General features: G+C 42.6%; 3 protein-coding genes across 4 annotated transcripts in view; 2 read left to right on the forward strand and 1 right to left on the reverse strand.

The window, feature by feature from the left end:
• The window catches only part of LOC109427505 (uncharacterized protein DDB_G0290587), a 792,302-nt gene that overhangs the window by 758,739 nt on the left and 12,009 nt on the right, over nt 1–21,554 (forward strand). The window lies entirely within an intron of this gene.
• On the reverse strand, nt 3,293–5,251 carry LOC109427507 (probable 4-coumarate--CoA ligase 1). The gene is made up of 2 exons (XM_062844672.1): nt 4,469–5,251; nt 3,293–4,409 (listed from the first exon to the last, which is right to left on the reverse strand). Exons 1-2 carry the CDS (start codon nt 5,002–5,004, stop codon nt 3,350–3,352), a joined length of 1,596 nt encoding a protein of 531 aa, XP_062700656.1. The 5' UTR covers nt 5,005–5,251; the 3' UTR covers nt 3,293–3,349.
• LOC109427506 (probable 4-coumarate--CoA ligase 1) lies at nt 17,334–19,238 on the forward strand. The gene is made up of 2 exons (XM_019703059.3): nt 17,334–18,028; nt 18,088–19,238. The coding sequence occupies exons 1-2, from the start codon at nt 17,349–17,351 to the stop codon at nt 19,166–19,168; spliced, it is 1,761 nt and encodes a 586-aa protein (XP_019558604.3). The 5' UTR covers nt 17,334–17,348; the 3' UTR covers nt 19,169–19,238.

Raw genomic sequence — 21,554 nt, forward strand, 5'->3', positions numbered from 1 at the left:
TACAATTCCTTCCGGAATTCGAGTACAATTCCTTCCGGAATTCGAGTACAATTCCTTCCGGAATTCGAGTACAATTCCTTCCGGAATTCGAGTACAATTCCTTCCGGAATTCGAGTAGAATTCCATCCGGAATTCGAGTAGAATTCCTTCCGGAATTCGAGTAGAATTTCTCCGGAATTCGAGTAGAATTCCTCCGGAATTCGAGTAGAATTCCTCCGGAATTCGAGTAGAATTCCTCCGGAATTCGAGTAGAATTCCTCCGGAATTCGAGTAGAATTCCTCCGGAATTCGAGTAGAATTCCTCCGGAATTCGAGTAGAATTCCTCCGGAATTCGAGTAGAATTCCTCCGGAATTCGAGTAGAATTCCTCCGGAATTCGAGTAGAATTCCTCCGGAATTCGAGTAGAATTCCTCCGGAATTCGAGTAGAATTCCTCCGGAATTCGAGTAGAATTCCTCCGGAATTCGAGTAGAATTCCTCCGGAATTCGAGTAGAATTCCTCCGGAATTCGAGTAGAATTCCTTCCGGAATACGAGTAGAATTCCTTCCGGAATTCGAGTAGAATTCCTTCCGGAATTCGAGTAGAATTCCTTCCGGAATTCGAGTAGAATTCCTTCCGGAATTCGAGTAGAATTCCTTCCGGAATTCGAGTAGAATTCCTTCCGGAATTCGAGTAGAATTCCTTCCAGAATTCGAGTAGAATTCCTTCCGGAATTCGAAAAGGATTCCTTCCGGAATTCGAGTACAATTCCTTCCGGAATTCGAGTACAATTCCTTCCGGAATTCGAGTAGAATTCCTTCCGGAATTCGAGTACAATTCCTTCCGGAATTCGAGTACAATTCCTTCCGGAATTCGAGTACAATTCCTTCCGGAATTCGAGTAGAATTCCTTCCGGAATTCGAGTAGAATTCCTTCCGGAATTCGAGTAGAATTCCTTCCGGAATTCGAGTAGAATACCTTCCAGAATTCGAGTAGAATTCCTTCCGGAATTCGAAAAGAATTCCTTCCGGAATTCGAGTAGAATTCATTCCGGAATTTGAGTGAAATTCCTTCCGGAATTCGAGTACAATTCCTTCCGGAATTCGAGTACAATTCCTTCCGGAATTCGAGTACAATTCCTTCCGGAATTCGAGTACAATTCCTTCCGGAATTCGAGTACAATTCCTTCCGGAATTCGAGTACAATTCCTTCCGGAATTCGAGTACAATTCCTTCCGGAATTCGAGTACAATTCCTTCCGGAATTCGAGTACAATTCCTTCCGGAATTCGAGTACAATTCCTTCCGGAATTCGAGTACAATTCCTTCCGGAATTCGAGTACAATTCCTTCCGGAATTCGAGTAGAATTCCTTCCGGAATTCGAGTAGAATTCCATCCGGAATTCGAGTAGAATTCCTTCCGGAATTCGAGTAGAATTTCTCCGGAATTCGAGTAGAATTCCTCCGGAATTCGAGTAGAATTCCTCCGGAATTCGAGTAGAATTTCTCCGGAATTCGAGTAGAATTCCTCCGGAATTCGAGTAGAATTCCTCCGGAATTCGAGTAGAATTCCTCCGGAATTCGAGTAGAATTCCTTCCGGAATACGAGTAGAATTCCTTCCGGAATTCGAGTAGAATTCCTTCCGGAATTCGAGTAGAATTCCTTCCGGAATTCGAGTAGAATTCCTTCCGGAATTCGAGTAGAATTCCTTCCAGAATTCGAGTAGAATTCCTTTCGGAATTCGAAAAGAATTCCTTCCGGAATTCGAGTAGAATTCATTCCGGAATTTGAGTAAAATTCCTTCCGGAATTCGACTACAATTCTTTCCGGAATTCGAGTACAATTCCTTCCGGAATGCGAGTACAATTCCTTCCGGAATTCGAGTACAATTCCTTCCGGAATTCGAGTACAATTCCTTCCGGAATTCGAGTACAATTCCTTCCGGAATTCGAGTACAATTCCTTCCGGAATTCGAGTAGAATTCCTTCCGGAATTCGAGTAGAATTCCTTCCGGAATTCGAGTAGAATTCCTTCCGGAATTCGAGTAGAATTCCTTCCAGAATTCGAGTAGAATTCCTTTCGGAATTCGAAAAGAATTCCTTCCGGAATTCGAGTAGAATTCATTCCGGAATTTGAGTAAAATTCCTTCCGGAATTCGACTACAATTCTTTCCGGAATTCGAGTACAATTCCTTCCGGAATGCGAGTACAATTCCTTCCGGAATTCGAGTACAATTCCTTCCGGAATTCGAGTACAATTCCTTCCGGAATTCGAGTACAATTCCTTCCGGAATTCGAGTACAATTCCTTCCGGAATTCGAGTACAATTCCTTCCGGAATTCGAGTAGAATTCCTCCGGAATTCGAGTAGAATTCCTCCGGAATTCGAGTAGAATTCCTCCGGAATTCGAGTAGAATTCCTCCGGAATTCGAGTAGAATTCCTCCGGAATTCGAGTAGAATTCCTCCGGAATTCGAGTAGAATTCCTTCCGGAATACGAGTAGAATTCCTTCCGGAATTCGAGTAGAATTCCTTCCGGAATTCGAGTAGAATTCCTTCCGGAATTCGAGTAGAATTCCTTCCGGAATTCGAGTAGAATTCCTTCCGGAATTCGAGTAGAATTCCTTCCAGAATTCGAGTAGAATTCCTTTCGGAATTCGAAAAGAATTCCTTCCGGAATTCGAGTAGAATTCATTCCGGAATTTGAGTAAAATTCCTTCCGGAATTCGACTACAATTCTTTCCGGAATTCGAGTACAATTCCTTCCGGAATGCGAGTACAATTCCTTCCGGAATTCGAGTACAATTCCTTCCGGAATTCGAGTTCAATTCCTTCCGGAATTCGAGTACAATTCCTTCCGGAATTCGAGTACAATTCCTTCCGGAATTCGAGTACAATTCCTTCCGGAATTCGAGTAGAATTCCTTCCGGAATTCGAGTAGAATTCCTTCCGGAATTCGAGTAGAATTCCTTCCGGAATTCGAGTAGAATTCCTTCCGGAATTCGAGTAGAATTCCTTCCTGAATTCGAGTAGAATTCCTTCCGGAATTCGAGTAGAATTCCCTCCGGAATTCGAGTAGAATTTCTTCCGGAATTCGAGTAGAATTCCTCCGGAATTCGAGTAGAATTCCTCCGGAATTCGAGTAGAATTCCTCCGGAATTCGAGTAGAATTCCTCCGGAATTCGAGTAGAATTCCTCCGGAGTTCGACTAGGATTCACCCGAGACGTCGAATAAAATATCTTCTAGAATTATGTAAAATTATTATCTGAAAGCAGTTTTTGAATGGGAGTTGTGATACAGAAATTAAAACTATGTTTTTTTTCTCTTATATGTATTAACGAATATGTTAATGTAACGTTTCATAATCATCCTTACATCAATGATTTCCTTAGTTCCCTCCGCAATACCTTCCCCGTGGAAGACATAGGAAAAGCATCAAAGAAAAACACTCCACCTCGCAATCGCTTATGATCGGACACTTGCTCCTCAACCAACCTAACGACCTGTTCTTCCGTCAACGTACTACCCGGTTTTCTCACGATCACAGCCGCAGGCAAATCCGAAGTCCCGTCCATTTCCGGAATCCCCAGCACGCAAACCTGCTGGACACCTTCGATTTTCTCCACTATCGCTTCCAACTCTACCGGCGACATCTGGTAGCCTCGATACTTGATTACGTCCTTCTTCCTATCAACCAAATAGACGAACCCTTCCTCATCCAAGTAGCCGATGTCGCCGGTGCGAATCCATCCGTCCTCGGTCATCAACTGTCGGTTTGCTTCCGGGTCGTTGTAGTAGCCCATGAACGGAATCGACGTTCTTAGTAACAGTTCGCCTTGCTCTCCAGGACCTACTGATGCGTCGCTTTCATCGACCACCTTCGCATTCAGGTGCGGCATCAGTAACCCAACGCTGCCTTCCTTCTTCCGAATCGAATCCATTGCAATCAACCCTATCTCCGACGATGCATAGTTATTCACTGTTCTTCCATTGCTTAGCTTTTGCTCGATGCGCCTCCGCAATTGTGGAGAAGCAATGCTTCCGCTCAGGCTCCAGCTCTTCAAACAGCTGAAATCGGCTTGCGCCGCACGTGGATGATCCAGCAAGAATATGGCGTGCGACGGAGGAGTGAAGAAGTGAGTGGGTCGATACCGCTCCAGAACATCGTAGAACACATCTTCGTTGAAGGTACCGTGCGTCACAATTCGTGTCGTTCCGGTTGAAAGCGAGTTCAACAGCGCAAACAACCCCGTTCCCCAATACAGTGGGCTGAAGTTGAACACCAAATCCGAATCGTTGGCCTTGACTGGTCTACCGAGGACTATAGAGATGTGCGCTTGCGATACGGCAACACCTTTCGGTTGGCCAGTGGTGCCAGAAGTGCAGAGAATGATGCCGATCAAGTCTCGCATGTCGCCAAGGTGCTGAGGCCTACAATAAATCTCTAGTTAATCCCTTAGATATACCTCCGTTGACTCTCAACTACTCACACGAACTCCGCCTCTTTCCCGGTGCTTTCCAACAGCTCATCCACCTTCCTAATACTCTCCATCTCGCTCTCGACGGCGAACACTACCGGTTTTATCTTCAGTGCCTTTCCGGCACCCTCCAGCACAGTTTTGTACACCGAATCGTCACAGAACACCAATTTGGGTTGAACCAGTCCCATCAGGTGGCCCAAATCGTCCGCGTTGAACGCCACCGGGAGACTTACGAACGGCATTCCGATCATCCACAGCCCCAGCACCAGTGGTGCCAGATTTTCACTGTTCGAACAAACCACCGCAGCCATATCGCCTTTGCGAAATCCCAACTCAGTCAGATTCTGCGCAATGTGTATCGCACGGAGTCGCATCTCAGCGGCAGTCAGCTCCCGACCCGTGTCGGCATCGATTTGGAGGATCTTCTCCGGATTGCGATCCAGCACGGTGAGGATCAGCTGGGCCAGATTGGCCGCCGGATCAATCACCGGTGCGGGATGTCGCGAAAGCCACGATTTTGTGGCGGCGTCGAACTGGTGAAACATGATGCTTCGGCCGAACGTTGAAGATAAACTGAACAATATTGCTAGTTGTTGAGGAGCTAAAGTACTACAGTGCACTGAACTGGCTGCAATTTAATCTGAGGCTCTACTCTGCACTCGCGATAGTTTCATTTATGTGCTTCTTATCATGCGGTTACTGGCAAGTAGCTGATAGTGGCGAATGGGATGCGAATGCTATACCCACGTACGCACATATAGAACTAACCGAATGATAATGCATTTTTTGCTATGTAAACAAAGTAGTGTCCAATATAAAGATAAAAAAATCAACAAAGAGCATCAGAGAAAGCAAAGCAAAGAGAGAATTGAGAGAATCTGATAGTCGTTTCTCTGTTATCATTTCCTACATAATGATGATGATTCCACCGATCTACCGATCTTCATACGATGACTAATAGAGTAAACTGTTTGACATCTTTAATGGCGGGAGCTCCACAGCGTCTTAGACGCCAATCTTGTATTATCCTCGATTTTGTTAAGCATCAAACGGTATTATCCTTGATTTTAATCCGAGATTTAACTTTAGTACGCCGATTTCGGCGCACTAAAAATAAATCTCGGATTTACAAGAACTGGCTGCGTGCGGGAATAAACTGACTCGCATGCTCGCATGCTATGTTAGGAAACGTCAAACAGGAGATCAACAAACCAAATGAAAAAAGCATCGCAAATCTGCAGTGTCCGCGATTTTTGTCATTTTTGTACAATAGCGGCTGCAAAGCGTTTCGCTGTGTGCTGGAAAAGTTGCTTGCCCACCGCAGACACACAGTTTACTCGAAAGTTGAAAGGCCGCAGCTTGGTGAACCAATGACGGTTTAGCTCGACTGAGCTGCACTCGATTCATTTTTAATTTGACTCAGTATTGTGCCGGTAATGATATTCTAAAGAAATTCTTGTGTTATTCGAGAAGTTTTATTGGGGATATTTCCTTGTATATTATATGCAATCCAATAATTCTTCTGAAATTAGTCGAGGGGTTCATTCAAGTTTTTTTTCCTTCAGGGCTTTCAATCAAGCATTTGTATCCTGAATTGCTTCTGCCATTTCTCCAAGAATTTCAAATTAAAATATCCCCAGGAACTTCTCTTTAGCAATTTCCCCAAAAATTGCTTCAGAAATATTCCTGGAGAAATTCACTGAGGAATTTCTGGGGGATTTACCGAAGGCGTTACCAGAAGAGTTTTCATGAAGCAATTCCCGGAGGAATTTTTGGAGCAGTTTCTGTAGGAACTCATTGAGGAACATTTCTGCTGAAATTTCTGGACGGATTTCTGACTTCTGGAGGAATGCCCGGTAGAGGACCTCGCGGAGGTGTTTCTGGAGGTACTCTCGGAGGAACTTCTAGAGAAATTCCAGGAACAATTTCTTCATGACTTATCGAAGGAATTCGTGAATTAATTCCTCATGGAATTTCAAGGAAAATTTCCTGATGACTTCCTGGAAGTATTCCCGGACGAATTCCTGGAGGAATTCCCTGAAGAATTTCCGAAAAATTCCTGAAGAAATTTCTACATCTGCGGAGTAATTTCTTGAGAAATTTCCGAAGCAATTTCTGGATTAATTCCTAGACGAGTAACGTGAGGGATCCCCGGTAGAATTTCTGGAAGAATTTCTGAGGAACAACCGGAGGAATTTTTGAAGAATGTCTTGAAATTCAGGAATTCAGGTATTACCTGAGGACTTTAAAGAGGTATTCCCAAAACGAATTCTGAAGAAATTTTTTGAAAGTTTTTCGGAGGTAATTCTTGAGGAATTGTTTATGAATTCCAGGAGGAGTTCGTGGATGAATGCAGTTAGGAATTTTCGAAAGGAATTCAACAGAAATTTTGACCCACAAAATAAGTTTCTGCTAGTGAAACCTTCTGTAGGAAATTTCACAAGAATAATTTACGTGAAGTTTTGTAATCCCTCGAAGAACAAGGAGGAATTTCGGAACGTTTACCCACCCAACTAACAATCACTCATTTAACAGGCACCTTTATGACGAAATAATTCAGCATAATGTTGAATAACATTTGAATTATTTTCACGTACAACCTATGTTCGGGTTTTGTTCACACAAATTTGGAGAAGTTATAAAGCATCATGTTGAGCACCAACTTATATTGTTGTTGTTTAAAACGTTTTACAAATGTACAAGAAAGTTGTTATTCAGCTTTGGCAAAAATGACTGAAAATAAATAAAATGCAAAAATGTTAAACTCTCACGAGAGTAATTATTTGCTCTCATGTTGAGAACACTTATTATGAAATAAGAATTGCATATAAAATTACCCAAATCCGGATTAGAACTCGAGACCTGTCGATTGCCAGCCGCATGCCTTCCTATCTGCGCCATCCTAGAGATGGTGAGATGCAGCACCCAAAGCAAAACATAATCTTCCCATGACTCAATAATGATCACTCCTGAACTTGTGTTCAGCAGTGGTGAATTACCGCAGAACGTGGTAATCAACTGAACAACGCCTTATACTTCAACAGCTGTTCAGCCCAAAACACGTGTTTTCCATTCTGGTTTCGCTGTCAGTATTTTTATCGCACGGTGAGAAAACTTGTATCGAATGCGGCCAAAAAGTGTTGGTCCTTATAGAAGATATTGTTTCCAGACGAACTAATTGCGATATGAATATGTTTTTATTTTTATTATTAATTATCTATCTTTAAAAATGTATGACATGCGCTATGGTCTTGGACATGGTGCATTCTCAGCATCTGTTCAGGTAATCTACTCATGCTCAGTCGAAGATCCGTTAAGCAATTTTTTTATTTAGGCTGGAGACTTTTGGTGGCAACGCAGTCTTTATTCTTAAAACGGGTTTATTGTTTACCCTTAAAAGCTTTATTTATGCTTTTGTCATGGAATCTTGATATTATGTTCAATAAATAGTGCATAAGGATATTTAGGGATACTTGAAATGTGTCGATTTCTGAATGCTGTTTGGTTATCAAGGTGACTGTGAGAACAATATTCAGTAAACACGACAGCGCTGAAATGTCAAATGCATCGATCCAAGCGTCCCGTACAATCGAACTGCTGCGGAAGATAAAAAATATAATAATCAAGGTACAAGATATCTTGTTACAGACTAACAATAATAAATAAATGCCTCATTTTTACGTTGATTACGTCTCTTGGCACTCATTGTAAACTACATAATTCTATTCTGTTTGATTTTATGTGATTAGTTTAAAACTTTGGTTCTTCAATAACTTGATAATAATAAGAGTTTTAGCCATGATTTATCCCATAATCCGAACAAAGTTCCGAGTCAAACTATGACGGCCTCGACGGCCTGAAGGCGTTTATTTGACATGTGAAAAGCACATTGTTCAGGAGCATATACTTATCGATACATCAGCTTAATAAGATGCAGACAAATGTTTTGTTAAACTCTTTTGTTAAGAAATCAATGCTTGTCGAATAAATTTCTTGTTAAACTTTTGAAAAGTGTTTTAATTTATCATTGTTGATTCCGATGAGGAAAGTCGAACATTGACTATTTTCTCAATTGAAAAATCATTTAAACAGTAATGTGTAGAGCATAATTTTAGTTCAGCTATCATGACCATTATTAAGCAACAATTCAGCAAGCTTGCTTGTTTGTGACTTGCAATTGTTAGTTGGGCAGATTACCCAGAAAACTAATACAAGACCCTCGGAAGTGTGATCTACCAAAGAAATGGATAAACATCAGGGAAAGAGCTTCTCAAGGAATCCCGAGTGAAATGTGTTGCGTACACTCCCAATCGAAGATGCTACGCGGGTTCTGCTGCTTTTTTGTTGGCAACATACAAGCTGCATTAATCGTTCATTCCTGTTAAAACCTATGTTTGCGATTCGGAATTCTGGGAGCATCTGGAATCTTGACAATATTTTTGATTCGGAAAACTGACAGCGCAGTTTGATAAGGTCCACTGATCATCGATACTGCGAGATGTATCCAACGCTCATCGCGCAATTTCCGCCACAGTCAAATTTAAGCAAAGGAATCGGAGAGCACCGGTGAGCATCCCCGAAGGAACGTCCGGGAAGAAAGTCCCACCCCACATTCAGTTTGATCAATCTCATCGTAAACAACCAGAACAACCTCCAACGGAACCGCAACCAAGGAGTTCCGCATTCCACCTTACTGTGGTGCGGGTGCTCCCGCCCCCAACAGTCAAAACAGATTTCACGCTGAACATCCGTGTCGTTAGACAGTCCCTCACAACGACAACAGCAACAGCAAAAATCTGCAAATTAACAGCGGAGCGCCGGCCAACCAGAAGTCTCCGGAGGACTGAAACGGCCAGGTGGACTCCCGCGTTCAAGGCGAACGATAAGCTCGAGCACCGGCTGTCGATCACGATCCATCACGCAGGAAGAACAAACTTCGACATTGATTTTTCATAAAAGCCTAACTGACTTGATCGATTTCTCTTCATCGACTCTCTCTTTCGCTAATAATTTGATCAAAACAAGCAAAATCATTATTCTTTTTGTTTCTATAGCAACATGTAGTCGTCTTCTTCGCATTTCAACCAAAAAATCTTTGGAAAACTCAATACACTTTCTGTGATAACACAAAGAGAGGATCGATGAAGAGAACTGGAAAATGTCAGTTAGGCCCAAATGAAAAATCAGTGTCGACTTGTTTGCATGAAAATAGAGTAAATCGACACTGATTTTTCATTTGGGCCTAACTGACATTTTCGAGTTTTCTTCATCGATCCTCTCCTTGTGTTATCACAGAATGTGTATTGAGTTTTCCAAAGATTTTTTGGTTGAAATGCGAAGAAGACGACTACATGTTGCTATAGAAATAAAATGAATAATGATTTTATTTGTTTTGATCAAGTTATTAGCGAAAGAGAGAGTCGACGAAGAGAAATTGATCAAGTCAGTTAGGCCCTTGTGAAAAATCATTGTCGAAATAAACACCTGCTGATTGGAATTGACATTTCTGCGAGCTGGACTATCACGAGAGAGAGGATGGCTGCGTGCTTCCTTTGTTAAATCCTCTCTTGGAGCTCTTTGATGCTTACCGAATGGAGTATTAAAAATTAATCTGGATTTTTTTTAAAATCGAGATTGAATCTCGTATTAACTGCGTTGGTGCTTATGACCATAAGTGTTGCTAAAATATTAGAGAAAAACACAATAATTTATACTATTGCCTGATTTCTCCTTCAAGAACAACTATTGTTAATGTTACAATTGATGATCAACATCCTGACAACACTTTTCCACCAACCATCCAATAATTTTTAATTTGACAGGTCTCACTCTCTCTCTCAGTGAGATTCTCCTCCTCTTCTTGGCGTAACGTCCTCACTGGGACAAAGCCTGCTTCTCAGCTTAGTGTTCTATGAGCACTTCCACAGTTATTAACTGAGAGCTTCCTCTGCCAATGACCATTTTGCATGTGTATATCGTGTGGCAGGCACGAAGATACTCTATGCCCAAGGAAGTCAAGGAAATTTCCTTTACGAAAAGATCCTGGACCGACCGGGAATCGAACCCGTCACCCTCAGCATGGTCATGCTGAATACCCGTGCGTTTACCGCCTCGGCTATATGGGCCCCAGTGAGATTCTCGTTGAAAGTAAATTGGAATTCTGATTGGAACATGTCGTCTTTTGTGGCATCCCAACCCAACTCAATGATTTATAAATTAATCCATACGAGTGCAATGACAGTGAATCGGTAAACAATACTGAACCGATTCGGGGGCAGTATGTATCACCCTGTAGAGCTAGCGAAAATGAGAAACAGGGCATTTAGCATCCGACGGACGAAGCGTATAGGAGGCTGCGCAGCAGCTTGACTCCATCATTGACATGCCGTCCGTGAAGTCTAACATTAGCAAGGATGATTAGACTTTGTAAGCCAATGATGGCGGCCAGGAATGGCCACAAGGAAACCGTGGCAGCTGCTGTAGCGGTAGAACTCGTGAAGTTGAAGGATGTCTGTAAGGAATTGTTTTTGGAATCATTTCAGGAATTCCGCCACAAATTCATTCTGGTGATTCTGCTATGAATTCATTCCATCTGAGGATTTACCCCTTCTGATTCCACCAGGAGTTCCCTCTTGGACTTTCTAGAGAAGTTCGCAATAGTAAATCTCCCAAGAACTCCTCCTTCACCCAGGAGTTTCACCCTGGGATTCCTCCAGGTGCTCCCGCTGATGATTTCTCCTGCAGCTCCCTCTGCAGTTTCCTCCAGGAATATCCGCTGAGGATTTTATCAAGAGTTCCCGCTAAGGATTCTTCCAGGAGTTCCCACTGGGGATTCCACCAGAAGTTCTCACTATGGATTTCACCAGGAGTACTCGCTGAAAATTCCTCCAAGAATACCCTCTGGTGATTCCTCCAAAACTATCTGATGGAGATTCTTCTCGAAGCTCTCTCAGGGGATTCCCCCAGGAATGCTGTCAGAGGATTTCTCCAGGAGTTACCTCAGGGAATCCACCAAGAGTTTCCTTAGAGGACCTTTAAGAGTTCCCGCTGGGGTTTTCTTTAAAACATTCGGCTGGGGATTCCTGGAGAAGTTCACGCTGGGGATTCCTTCAGGAATTCCCACTGGAAAAACTTCCAGAAGTTTCTTCAGATGAGTCCTCCAGGACTTCCCATCGGTAATTCTTCAGGGGATTCCTCTAGGAGTTTCCTCCAGTAGTTTTTTAGTAGGTTTCTTCATGGATTTCAAGGGTTTTCATTAGGGAATTTCTCCTGAAGTCCCTACCTTTAGGGGATTCCTTCAGGAGTGTCTCACTGCCGAGAGGGGTTCCCTTATCGGATTCCTCCTGGGATTCCTTGGAGGATTCCAAGAAAGTTCTCTTAGAGGATTCCTGCTGGATTTCCCTCAGAAAATTTCTCCTTCAGGGGACTTTCCTCAGGGGATTTCTCTAAGAGGTTCCTCCAGAAGTGCCCTTACAGGGCTCCTTCAAGGATTCCCTCAAGGTATTCCTCCAAGGGTTTCTTAAGGGGTTTCCTGCAGGAACTCTTATTGAAAATACCTCCAAGAATTCCCACCGGGGATTTTTCCAGAAGTATCCACAGGAGATTGTTTCTGGATTTCCGACCAGAAATTTCTCCAAGAGTTCCCTTAAAACATTTCTCCAGGAGTTTTCGTCGGGTAAACATCCAGTTGGTATCTTTGAAGATTTCTCCAGGAGTTCCCTCCCAGTATTCCTCAACGAGTTCCCGCAGAGGATTCCTCCAGGATTCCCTCTGTAGATCTCTTCAGGAGTTCCTTCAGCAATTCTTAAGCGCCTCCGAGAATTCATCCGAGAAGTTCCTCCTCCGAAAATTCCTTCAGGAATTCCTCCCCGAGAGTTCCTCCAGGTGTTTCTCCGAAAATTTCTCCAAAAGTTCCTTTGGGAATTCCTCCAGGAGTTCTTCCAGAAGGTTATTCGAGAAACCTCCAGGAGTGCATCTGGGAGTTCTTGCAGAAGTTTCTCCCAGAAAACCTCCAGTAGTTCCTTGAAGAGTGCCTCCGCGAATTCCTCCAGGAGCTCCTCCGAAAATTCTTTCAGGAGTTCATGCGGAAGTTACTTGAAAAGACCCTCCAGGAATTTTTCCAGGAGTTCCTCAAGGAATTTTTCCAGGAGTTCATCAATAGTTCCTCCGGGAAATCCTCAAAACATTTTCTAGGGAATTTCAGAAGTTCCTTTTGGAATTCCAGAAGTTCCTCCAGGAATTGCTCCAGGAGTTCCCCCGGAAATTCCTCCAGGAGTTCCTCCGGGAATTCCTCCAGGAGTTCCTCCGGGAATTCCTCCAGGAGTTCCCTCGGGAATTCTTCCAGGAGTTCCTCCGTGAATTTCTGCAGATGTTCCTCCGGGAATTCCTCCAAGACTTCCTCTGAAAATTCCTTCAGGAATTTTTCCGGGAGTTCCTTCAGGTGTTTCTCCGGAAATTTCTCCAAATGTTCCTTCGAGTATTCCTCCAGGAGTTGCTTCAGAAGGTTTTCCGAGAAACCTCCAGGAGTGCATCCGGGAATTCTTGCAGGAGTTTCTCTCGGAAATCCTCCAGGAATACCTCCAGTAGTACTCCTGGAGTTCCTCCGAAAATTTCTTGAGGAGTTTCTTAAAAAGTTCCTCCAGGTATTTTTCCTGGAGTTCCGCCGGAATTTCCTCCAGGAGTTTCTCCGGCAATTCCTCAAAGGGTTCTAATGGAAATTTCTAAGACAGTTCCTCCGGGAATTCCTCAAAATTTTTTTTCGGGAATTTCAGAAGTTCCTTTGAGAGTTCCAGAAGTTTTCTGGGGAATATCTTCAGGAGTTACTCCGGAAATACCTCTAGGAGTTCCTCCGGAAATACCTCTAGGAGTTCCTCCGGAAATACCTCTAGGAGTTCCTCCGGAACTCCTCTGGAACTCCTGGTGGATCCTCCAAAGGAACTTCTGGTAGATTCTTGGAGGAACTCCTAGTGGATTCCCGGAGGAACTCCTGGTGGATTCCGGAAGAAACTCCTGGTGGATTCCCGCAGAAACTGCTGGTGGATTCCCGGAGGGACTCCTGATGGATTCCTGTAGGAACTTCTAGTGGATTCCCGGAGGAACTCCTTGTGGATTCTTGGAGGTACTCCAAGAGGATTGCTGGAGGAACTTCTGGTAGATTCCTGGAGGAACTTCTGGTGGATTTCTGGAGAAACTCTTGGTGGATTCTTGGAGGAACTCCTTGTAGATTCCCGGTGGAACTCCTTGTGGATTCCTGGAGGAACTTCTGGTGGATTTCTGAAGAAACTCTTGGTGGATTCTTGGAGGAACTCCTTGTGGATTCCCGGTGGAACTCCTTTTGGATTCCTGGAGGAACTCCTGGTGGATTTCCTGAGGAACTCTTGGTGGATTCTTGGATGAACTCCTTGTGGATTCCCGGTGGAACTTCTTGTGGATTCCTGGAGGAACTCCCGATGGATTCCCGGAGGAACTCCTAGTAGATTCCCGATGGAACTCCTGGTGGATTCCTGAAGGAACTCCTGGTGGAGTGTAACTCTAAAAAACTCCTGGAAAAATATCCGATGAACTTCAGAAGGAATTCCCGAGGAACTCCTAGAAGAATCCCGAGTAATACATGGCATCATTTTCCAAGAAATTTTCTAGCAACTCCTATGGGAATTCTAGAGGATCTCACATCGGAATTCTCAAGGAATTCCTAAGGAACTCCTGAAAAAAAAATGTTTGCAAACTCCTGGAGGAATTTCCGAGGAACTTTCGGAGAAAATTCCGAGGAATTCATGTAGAATTTCCCGAGGAACTCCTGGAAGAACTTTCGAGGAACTTCTGAAGTAGTTTCCGAGGAACTCCCGGAGAGATTACGTTGGAACTGCAGAATGAATTCCCGAGGAACTCCTAGCGGAATTCGCGAGGATTTTCTGGTGGAATTCCTGAGGAACTTCTGGGAGAATTTTGAGGAACTCTTAGAGGAAAGGAATTCTCGAGGAACTCCTTCAATGAATGCTCGAGGAACTCATGGAGAGAATCCCGAAGAACTCCTAGATGAATTCCCGAGACACTCCTAGTGGAATAGGATTAACTGAGGAACCCTTAAAGGAATTCCCGAGGAACTTGTAGAGGATTTGCCAAGGAGCTCCAGAGGAATTCCCGAGGAACTCCTTGAAAAATATTCTTGAGGTATTCTTAAAGGTACAGTAGACGTTCGATAAGTGCAACATGTTTACGTTTCAGTTACCGAATGTAATTCGCTAACTGCAACGACTGACAGCCGTCAAACAGTTGTCAAATGCTGTTGGACGCAGCCAGAATGCACTCAAAAACATCGCAATGCAGCTGTAGTGCATCCGAAAAACATCGCAATTCTGTTGACGTTTTGTTTTTGACAGATAGCGGTGCGATAACTGCAAAATTGTTTCACTTAGCGGACTTGCAGTTAAAAAGCATTGCAGTTAAACCTTTGCACCGAGCGAACGTCTACTGTACATACATATTCTCTAGGAACTACTGGTAGAATTCCCGAGGAACGCCTGGACGAATTTTCGAGAAACTGCCAAGGAACTCCTGGAGGAATTTCCATGGGAATTTCCGAGGAACTCCTACAACTTCTAAAGGAATTCTCGAGGAAATTCTGAAGGAATTTCCGAGAAACTCCCGGAGAAATTCCCTTGGATCTCATGGATGAATTCCCGAGGAACTACTGCAGGAATTTCCGAGAAAGGATTTCTCGAGGAAATCATGGAAGAATTCCCGAACAACTCCTGGAGGAATTCTCGAGGAACACCTAATTATCGAAGAACTCCAGGATGACTTCCCGAGGAATTGAAAGAATCCCTGAGGTACTCCAGGTGGATTATCCGAGGAACACCTAGAAGAATTCCTGAGAAACTATTGAAGGAATTCCTGATGAAATCCTGGAGAAAATCCCGTGGAACAGAGATTCTCGAGGGACTACTGGAGAATTCTTAACAGGCTTGTACAAATCTTCGGTCAAGTCTGCGGAACATTCTGGATGAAGTTCTGTTTAAAATTCAAACGAAGTTCTGGGGAGAATTTCCGAAAAAAAAAACCTTGGTAAAATTCTAGAAGCAACTTCTGTTTTTGGAGATTTTTGAATTCTCAGAGGAATTTTGTTGATGGAAATTTTATTTTTTATAAACAATAGCAGATGAAAAATTAATTCAATAGTTCAGCGGTTCATGCTTCGTAAAATTTCCATGAAATGAAGGTCGTCTTATTTGATTCGTATTTTAACTAAAAACTGCTTCAAATTTCCCGCCAATGAAAACCGAAAAATTAAGAATTTGTAGGTTTAAGGTTTTAAAAGTTTAAAGTTTTCTTCAAAATTTTATTTATCTACAAAAATTGAAAAGCATTTCATCTGAAATTGATCCAAGATTGAGTTATTGGTTTAGATTAATAATATAGGGTAAGTGTACCAGTTATCGCCATAGTGGTTCCCTATTTGGCCATAGTGGAAAATCAGAAAGTTTCCAAACTTTTAACTTTTATGAAAGTTTTAATAGCAAAAATTTAAATGTATCTTGTCATTGAAACTCTTGAAATGATGCAAAAATTGGAAATACATCAAATAACCACTATGGCCAAATAGGGAACCATTATGGCCATAAATGGTACACTCAGCCTAAATAAATATTAATTTCCAGCTTTTAAAAGTCTTCACAAGTCTTCACAAAATTATGTCTTCTATTAGTCTTCAGAAAAATAAATGTCTTCACAGAACTTCAAATGTCTTCAAATTGAAGCCATGTCTTCACATCTGGCATCCCTGTTTACAAGGCTGAAGTTTCATTTTTCGTCACCTGCTTTGTTTTGTTTGGTAGACTTCTGATGGGTGAAAGATTACATTTTCCAATTAGAATTCTAAATCACTTTCAATGGGAATTCAATTGAGAGGGAGAACTACCAAACTAAACAGCAATGAGTGATTGGTGGAAAATAATATTATTATAATGGTGATAGTTATTGCTAGTTGTTTCAAGATGCACAATCAATTTTCTGCAATAAGAGATAGTCAGACACTAGCACAGCTTGCAGTTGAAGATAAACAGTTTACCCTATTTATCGCCATTTGAAGAATTGAACACTATTATTTCGGCAGATCGAAATGAAAGAAAAGAGATGATGATCAGTTTCTCTCTCTAGTCTCTCTTTGAAATTCTATGTTGCTCTCTTCTCTGCGGACTTCATCTTGGAGAGTGCGCTGTTTAAAAAGCAAAAAAATGCATTATCATTCGGTTATGTGTGTCTTTGCGTATGTTTGTGGCATCCAACTATCTCCCACTAGTCAGTAACTGGAAGATAAGATGCACAAATGAAACTATCTCAAGTGCAGAGAAAAGCTCAGATTAAACTGCAGCTCTAGTTCAGTGCACTTCAGTAATTTCGCTCCTCGATAACTACCAGTATTGTTCTGAGTAACGCGGACTCGACCGTTTTGTTCTCGAGCAAATCTTGAAACACGTTTCATGTGTTACATTGCTTTGGTAACAACTGTCATCCGGCTTTCTCTTTTCTCTGGATTTTATTCTCTGATGCGCTCTCTCAAAAGAGGTAAACCATGTTCAAGCTTGAATATGTACACATGACTTTAACAAAGTTTGTTTACATTCGGTTTGCTGCAGTTCTTTATCGCTTATTCACGATTTACACAGCTTCAGTATTTACCGACTTGCTTTGTTAGAATGTGTGGACGTGGGTTGCAATGCGGTGCCCCGTAAAAGGTTGCCGTCGGAAAAATCACATTGGTGTTTTATTGTTTCTCGGCGGATGCGTCTCTGATCAAAATGAGAGATAGAAAATGGTTTGATCATATGTGAGATACAGTTTGTTTGAAAAAATATAATTAAAGTTGAAAATATATATATATTTAATTTCAATGTATTACAATACTTCCCAATCAATCGTACAGATTGAACATAACCTCAATCTGCAATGTTTGGCTCCCGCTGACGAGTTGGTCCGCGAGACGCAGGTATTGTTCAGTTTATTTCCACTCTTCGTCCGTCGCAGTACCGTCAACATGTTCCACCAGTTTGACACCGCCACAAAATCGTGGCTTTCGCGACATCCCGCACCGGTTATTGATCCGGAGGCCAACCTGGCCCAGTTGATCCTTACCGTGTTGGATCGCAATCCGGAAAAGGTCCTCCAAATCGATGCCGATACGGGCCGGGAGCTGACTGCCGCTGAGATGCGACTCCGTGCGATACGCGTTGCGCAGAATCTGACCAAGTTGGGATTTCGCAAAGGCGATATGGCTGCGGTGGTTTGTTCGAACAGTGAAAATCTGGCACCACTGGTGCTGGGGCTGTGGATGGTTGGAATGCCGTTCGTAGGTGTGCCGGTGGGGTTCAACGGGGATGATTTGGGACACCTGATGGGGCTGGTTCAACCCAAATTGGTGTTCTGCGACGATTCGGTGTACAAAGCGGCGCTGGAGGGCGCCGAAAAGGCACTGAAGATAAAACCGGTAGTGTTCGCCGTCGAGAGCGAAATGGAGAGTATAAGGAAGATGGACGAATTGCTAAAGAGCACCGGGAAAGAGGCGGAGTTCGTGTGAGTAGTTGAGAATCAACAGAGATAAATCTAAGGGATTAACTAGAGATTTATTGTAGGCCTCAGCACCTTGGCGACATGCGAGACTTGATCGGCATCATTCTCTGCACTTCTGGCACCACTGGCCGACCGAAAGGTGTTGCCGTATCGCAAGCGCACATCTCTATAGTCCTCGGTAGACCAGTCAAGGCCAACGATTCGGATTTGGTGTTCAACTTCAGCCCACTGTATTGGGGAACGGGGTTGTTTGCACTGTTGAACTCGCTTTCAACCGGAACGACAAGAGTTGTGACGCGAAGTGCCTTCAACGAAGATGTATTCTACGATGTTTTGGAGCGGTATCGACCCACTCACTTCTTCACACCACCGTCGCACGCCATATTCCTGCTGGAACATCCACGGGCGGAGCAAGCCAATTTCAGCTGTTTGAAGAGTTGGTGCCTGAGTGGAAGCAATGCTTCACCACAGCTGCGGAGACGAATCGAGAAAAAGCTAACCAATGGAAGGACAGTGATCCACTACGAATCTTCGGAGATTGGGCTGATTGCAATGGATGCGATACGGAAGAAGGAAGGCAGTGTTGGGTTGTTGATGCCGCACCTGAATGCCAAGGTGGCCGATGAGAGCGATGCATCAGTAGGCCCTGGAGAGCAAGGAGAACTGTTGCTTAAGACGTCGATTTCATTTATGGGCTACTACAACGATCAAGAAGCAAACCGGCAGTTGATGACCGAGGACGGATGGATTCGTACCGGCGATATCGGCTACTTGGACGAGGAAGGGTTCGTCTATTTGGTAGATAGGAAGAAGGACGTCATCAAGTATCGAGGCTACCAGATATCGCCGACAGAGTTGGAAGCGATCGTGGAGAAAATCGAAGGTGTTCAACAGGTTTGCGTGCTAGGGATGCCGGAAATGGACGGGACTGTGGATATGCCTGTGGCTGTGATTGTGAGAAAACCAGGTAGCACGTTCACGGCAAAACAGGTCGTTAAGTTCGTTGAGGAGAAAGTGCCGGACCATAAGCGATTGCGAAGTGGAGTATTTTTCTGCAGTGGACTCTCTATGTCTTCCACGGGAAAGGTATTGCGGAGAGAGCTAAAAAAAACATTGATGGAAGAAATCCGTTATTTGTTTTAATAATTAATTAACGACACTTTACACCCAAGGGTGCATTCGTGTCAAGTAAAATATATCCTATACAATCCAACTTTAAATTCTTCTATTTTCTTCAACCATTTTTTCTTGTCGCTTCGAACGCTTTCTGAGCTTCATCATCCATCCGTCGAAATCATGTATGTATTAAAAATAATGAGTATAATTTTAGTTTCTATTTCACGACTCCCATGTAAGCACTTGCCATAGTCCACTGCACGAATTTATTCTGGCCTGCTTACTCTCACACGAAATTTGACGTTTGAGCGGTGTCGGCACCTCTCAAACGTCAAACTTTCTGTGAAAGTAAGCAGGCCAGCAAAAGTTCCATAGATAAGAACACAAATTTGAAGAGGTGGAGGTATACTGTGTAGGAAGCTACAGAGAAATACGTATGCCTTACGCTTGGACTTTCTTTATTCTGACATATCAAACTTATAAGGATACATCCTAGCCTACTACAGTTCGGCTATCTTGACAATCCACATCGTCCTCGATGTGAACCTCAATGTAAATGACCACTTCATCGGTATTTTCTTCAAACTCCGACTCGATGACACTGGCTTCGATGTTGTAATGCATCTGCTATGTGACCTTATCTTCTTTTTGGCTTCGTAACTCTTCTCGTACACTGCTTGGTTCTAGAGTAATGCGTCCAGTTCCATTTCAGGATCGCTTGTGATAATGGATCACTAAAATATATTGTGGATTTACCGTCTACTTGTATTCTACCGGTCGCTTCAGTATGGCCTCCAAAGTAGCCGTTTTACAAAAAGAGTAACTTAAAAATGATTTTAAACATTTTTATTGTATGCGCTATTCGTCGTTGCCACTAGCTACTCAGCGACATTCAATTTTTGACAATCAAGTTGATTTTTATATGAAAACGGCTACTTTGTAACGGCTACTTAAGTAACCGGTAGAATACAAGTAGCCGGTAAATCCACAATATAACTAAAACGGCCGCTATGGAATGAACAGAAACCGTAGCTTTGTGTGTTTGACACAGCTCCACTGCTGTCACAATCAGGGATGCCAGATGTGAACACTCAGAAAAAAATCTATACTAAATAGTATACATCCCACACTATTTCACTATTCGCCTGGTTGACCCCAAGCTAAGTTTAAATGCAGATCATACTGGCTCAGTATAACTTTGACTTACACGTAATCCAGTATAAGATTGATATACCTAGGCTAGTTTAACTCTGAATTAATGTTATTTTGCGTAGAAATTGTTCTTGTTTTTATTTTTGTAAGAACCTAACCAAAATAAAACAAAATTAAAGATTACGACCAATAATTTATTCATTCGTATTTAAAAAAACACAGCTGCTTGGAGATGGCCAACAGCATAAATGCAAATCGATCTTACGGGTTCATCACTATCATCCAATCGTGCTCCGAGTAATGGACTGTCCTTCCATCCAGAATAAGATTCTGAGCGCTTGACGGGCAAACAGTACCAACAGTCGGTGGAAATAGTACTCACGCGGTTCCAAAAATCTTCCACTATGCTGTCCAGATTGTCACCACTTCAGCACGATCCGCCGGTTCCATATTTTCCACATCCTGGTTTGCGGGATTAAATTGCCGGAACAGGCCGGATGATGTACAAATACGATTTCGATGCAGAGATTCCATTGTAGTTTCTGAAACGAAGTTCAATGTTCTTAAAATTTGTTCAACCGGAAATGCAGAACAAACTTACCGTCAATCCGTTAATAGGTTTAAAGCTGGCAGGAACATCCCGTTTTTTTTTGTAGATTATCCGGGGACCAAAAAACGCGCAAATAACACAACTGACATGGCCGATTTGTTTTCGAATACAATGAGAAAACTTATCCAGTGTAAATCTGATTAAGTTTAGGATTTAATTTAGAAAAGTATATTTGTTATACTACGCCTAGTGTAAATTATCAAAATGATAAAAACGGTTAAAATTTAAACTTACTATGATTTGTATTGTTTTTGAGTGAAGATATGTCTTCAATTTGACGATATTTGAACTTCTGTGAAGACTACACTGGGAAAAAAAATCTTCATTCCTTCTATGTGTCTGGGACATGAATTTTTGCAATGGGGGTAAACAAATGTTTTCCATTAGTGTGACTCATACTTTTGATGACACACCATACAGCAGCGACTCATACAATTTAGAGCACATACTATTCATGCGCTAATTTGCCTACGTAATCGGGTATTGGTTGCATATACTTTGGATGTGGTTTGGCACATGGCTATTTGCGATTAAGTATGAGGCAGTTTTCCTGAGTGTACTATTTTTGAGAAGACATATTGAAGAAATTTCAAATAATGTGAAGACTTTTAAAGACATTTTTGAAACCAAAAAAAAAACATATTTATATTG

This window comes from Aedes albopictus, chromosome 1, assembly GCF_035046485.1.
Source record: "Aedes albopictus strain Foshan chromosome 1, AalbF5, whole genome shotgun sequence".
NCBI lineage: Eukaryota > Metazoa > Arthropoda > Insecta > Diptera > Culicidae > Aedes > Aedes albopictus.